The sequence below is a fragment of the Hipposideros armiger genome, unplaced genomic scaffold, assembly GCF_001890085.2.
Source record: "Hipposideros armiger isolate ML-2016 unplaced genomic scaffold, ASM189008v1 scaffold_226, whole genome shotgun sequence".
In the NCBI taxonomy this organism is placed as follows: Eukaryota; Metazoa; Chordata; class Mammalia; order Chiroptera; family Hipposideridae; genus Hipposideros; species Hipposideros armiger.
Window position 1 is genome coordinate 153985 of NW_017731576.1, and position 3640 is coordinate 157624.

The 3640-nt window shown below is 54.4% G+C and overlaps 1 protein-coding gene across 1 annotated transcript in view; it reads right to left on the minus strand.

Moving 5' to 3' along the window:
• SLCO2A1 (solute carrier organic anion transporter family member 2A1) overlaps window positions 1–3640 on the minus strand; it is a 96063-nt gene continuing 92423 nt past the window's right edge. Inside the window, exons 12-13 of the mRNA XM_019654581.1 lie at window positions 1194–1330; window positions 1–251 (exon numbers count right to left, since the gene is read on the minus strand). Of these exons, the coding sequence (XP_019510126.1) occupies window positions 131–251; window positions 1194–1330 (258 nt within the window). The 3' untranslated portion in view covers window positions 1–130. The remainder of the gene's footprint in view (window positions 252–1193; window positions 1331–3640) is intronic.

Below are 3640 nucleotides of genomic sequence, written 5' to 3' on the forward strand. Positions count from 1 at the left end.
GGTGACTGGAGTTTTCTTTCTTATTTAAAAAACAGAAATGAAATGACGTGTGAACATTAGTAAATATAGACAGGTGTGGAGGGGCAGGTCCACCCTCTGGAGTGGGGGGCGCTGGGCCGAGGGGCAGGGGTCAGATGAGGCCTGCAGCCTTCTCCTGCACATTGTACTCCTTGCTCTTCTTCACCCGCCAGCTGATGAAGAAGAGCAGCAGCATGCCCAGAGCCTTGTAGCCCACCTGCAGGCCCAGGTACCTGTGAGGCAGGAGGACACAGGACTGGTGAGGGGGTGTGGAGGCGCAGTGGCCCGTGTGCTAGGGCCACGGCCACCAGGAAGAGCAGCATTATTCTCACAGCCGCCCAGGGAATATGTTGTCACCACTCAGGTAAGGATCTGTCAGCACTCAGATGGGGTCCACTTTCCTCATTCCTTTGACTCACAAGGGCACAAGCCTCCCAGGAAGTAGACAGGGACTAGGCATGGGACTCCTAATCCAGTGCTCCTCATCCTTGTACGGGCGCCCCCAGCGGCCAAAGGCGACACTGCAGCCCCAGCCAGGCCTGAGGGTCCAGTCCTCCCAGCAAGCCAGGAGAGAGGCACCTTCTCGCCTCCCTCTTGGTCCACCCCTCTCCTGGCCTTCTGTGCCACTCTCACACTATTCCCAGACCTCATCCAGCCCCCTCAAGCCTCCTTTCCCCACTGTTTCTTGTCTGTGTGATGACGGCAACAGGTGAGGTAGCTGGAAGGCGTGCAGACCTCAGGGGCACTGGGGCAGGTTTGGCCAGCCTGCTTTTGACCTCTGCCAGGAGCCATGATGGAGGCACCTCTTTCTGAGCAGTGGGAAGGAGGCTGGCCTGGCATCATCAGTCTACAGCCATGGCCTCTCCCTCAGACTGCAGCCATCCTCTTGCCCTTTGACCCACTTCTTTCTGCTGCTGTCCCTCTAAGGGGCCTGTGGGCACCACAGATTGGGGGCCATCTCAGGGCATTTCCTGGGTCTTGTTACTTGGACGGCTCTCTGTGAGCCCTGAAATGCCTGGAACCAGTGGCCCCTGCTCCCCGTCTATGGCAGCTCCCCATCTAGTCCTCTCGCTTGGAAGCCTCGCAGCCCCCACAATAGCCACGAGAGCAGATAACTGCCCTTTGCTCAGACCTGGGGACTGACCTCCTTGACACAGGACAGGCTGGGCCCTTACCTGTTTCGGAGAGCATCATTGTTGTAGTAGGCACAGGCTCCTCGCCCCCCTGAACACTGAAAGTTCCACCGGATGCAGGCAGAGTCGATGATGAGGCCGTAGAGGGCTGGAGATGGCAGCCAGGCTGATATCAATGGGAAGAGAGTTCAGAGAGCTCATGTCATATGGAGATGCAGGCAGGGGCGCCTGGCAGGGTGGGGCGCCAGCTCTCCCAGCGCCCCTGCAGGTCACAGGTATGAGAACAGCTCTGCCCTGCCCCTGGGAATCACAGTGACTTTGGGAAGCAGAACAGCTTTCTGTGAAGCCTGAGTTCCCCTTTCATTGGAGCTTAGAAGAGAAAACAGGCCTGAGCCATCCCTTCAGGGCAGAGTAAGTCACAGAGGTCACCTTGATGCCAGTTCACAGACAACATAGTTTCCACACTTGGGAGGGGACCCAAGTGGAAATAGGCTGACCTCCGCTGCGTGGCGGGAGGGTCTTGAGGGCATTGACAATTCACAACAGCCCAGAGGTGGGTGGGTGGGTGCCCTCATTTTAATTAGGAGGAAGATGAGTTTGGTGAGCTCACCATCAAGTAGCCAAGAAGGGTGAGGTCTGGACTTTGAACCCTAACTTACCACGGTTCAAATCCCGTGTTCTTCCACTACACCAAACTGCCCTGCTGCTGCTGCTGGTTCAGGTAACACCCCCAGAAGAACCCCAACATCCTGGCTGCTTAGAGCCTCTGTCCCAGGCCCCCTGAGCTTTTTTGAAGCTGAGTAGTAAGACATGGTCCAGCAGGGGCTATGCCTTAACACTGTTAAATATTTGGAATGGCCCCAGTATTGTATCTAGAGTCCTATACAGTCTTTGGACTGCGGAGGGGCCCATCTGGTATCCACACCCAGGCCAGGCCATCCCATTCTCAGAACCACTGTGCTGAGAACAGCCTCTCAGACTCTGTTTAGGACCCTGTCGGAAGCTGCTTCCCAAGGAAAGAAAAAGGCAATCTTCTGCTTGTGGCTCCACCCATAAGCGGGAACCTTCCAGAACCAACTTCTCTCCTCAAACCCTGCTCATTCTCTAGTCTCCAGGTGAACGGAAGATTGAAACTGACCCTAAAGACTGACCTCCAGTGATGTTCCCTAAATAGAAATGAAGTCAGAAAAGCTTTTAACCAAGTCCTAGTGGGTAAGGCTAAACTAGTTGGGGTTTGTATAAAGTTCTTTTTCCTACCCTAGAGTGGAATTGCGTTCTTGGAATAGATAAATGGAATCCCTCCATGCCTGGGTTTTCTAATGTGGCCCCACATTGAGTTAACGGAGCTCAAACGAAAACACAAAGGCTGTTGGTGCTGTGAGCAGTGGGAGGGCAGTCTTTCCAGGTGTCTGGTAGAGTCAGGGCAGGGCTCTTTGAGCCCATCTCCCTGCTGGGTGGGTTTGGCCGAATGAAGATTTCCTTCTTAGAGGTTTCAGAGCAAGTCATATGTGAGTTATAAATGAAAACAAGGGGCTGAGATGACGCCAGCGCCTCTGCCGCCAGGACACGGGAGATCCCACTGCCCTGTGTCCTCTGTGCTTATAATTCAAACCCAGGAGAGCAAGGGCTGAAGGGGCTTGACAGAGGCAAGAGGAGCAAGAAACCCCACTGAAGCTGGTTCCTTCTTCATCACCTGAACACCTCGCCTAACCTCGGTTGGAGAAGGCCCTGCCAAGGCTCCTGCTCAGCAGGCCCAGGAGGTCACATCGCCAACACACCCCAGAATGATAATGGAAGATGCTGGAGGGCCAAAGGCAGACCTGGCTCCTGGATAAGAATGCACAGTGGGCTCTGCAGGAAGGTCAACGTTTGAGATCAGAAAGTACACCTCGATAGTAACTGAAGTCCCTGCACACTGCAATTGTCATACTCCCCACTGCAGTGCCCACCCATAGGTCCTTAATAAACACAGCCTCAGTTGAATCCAGCCCCTTTACTTCATTGACCTGTCACTGCAAGGGTTTCCATATTAGTGCCTTGTGTTTATCTAGTACCGAGATGTATTAGAAGGGAAAGTCCAGCATAAGCAGTCTGGGAAAGAGCCTGCAATGTCCCCACTCCCAGTCCATGCACCAGGGAGGGCTGGCATGACGTGCTCTGCTCCCTGCAGGCAGCTCGCCCTCCCAGAGGCACTATTTGATCACGAGAGCACAGCTCCATCCTCCGAAGACTCTGGGCTACCTGAGGACAGGCAGGGATTGCTAGCACAGGACCCAGCACGCACAGAGACACATTTGCTGAGTGGTGATAGGAGGCGTGCATTTTGTAAAACGGGAGGGCGGAAAGCCGGCGCTGGGCTCTGCGGCCATTCTGGTGGGGGCAGGAAGGCAAAGATTTTTTTTTCCCCCCCTACAGTGAGTTCTTGGAGAGAGATTAAAAAATTCCTGCTGTATTCAGTTCTCCATTAGATAGACTCAGCTGTGTCTGCT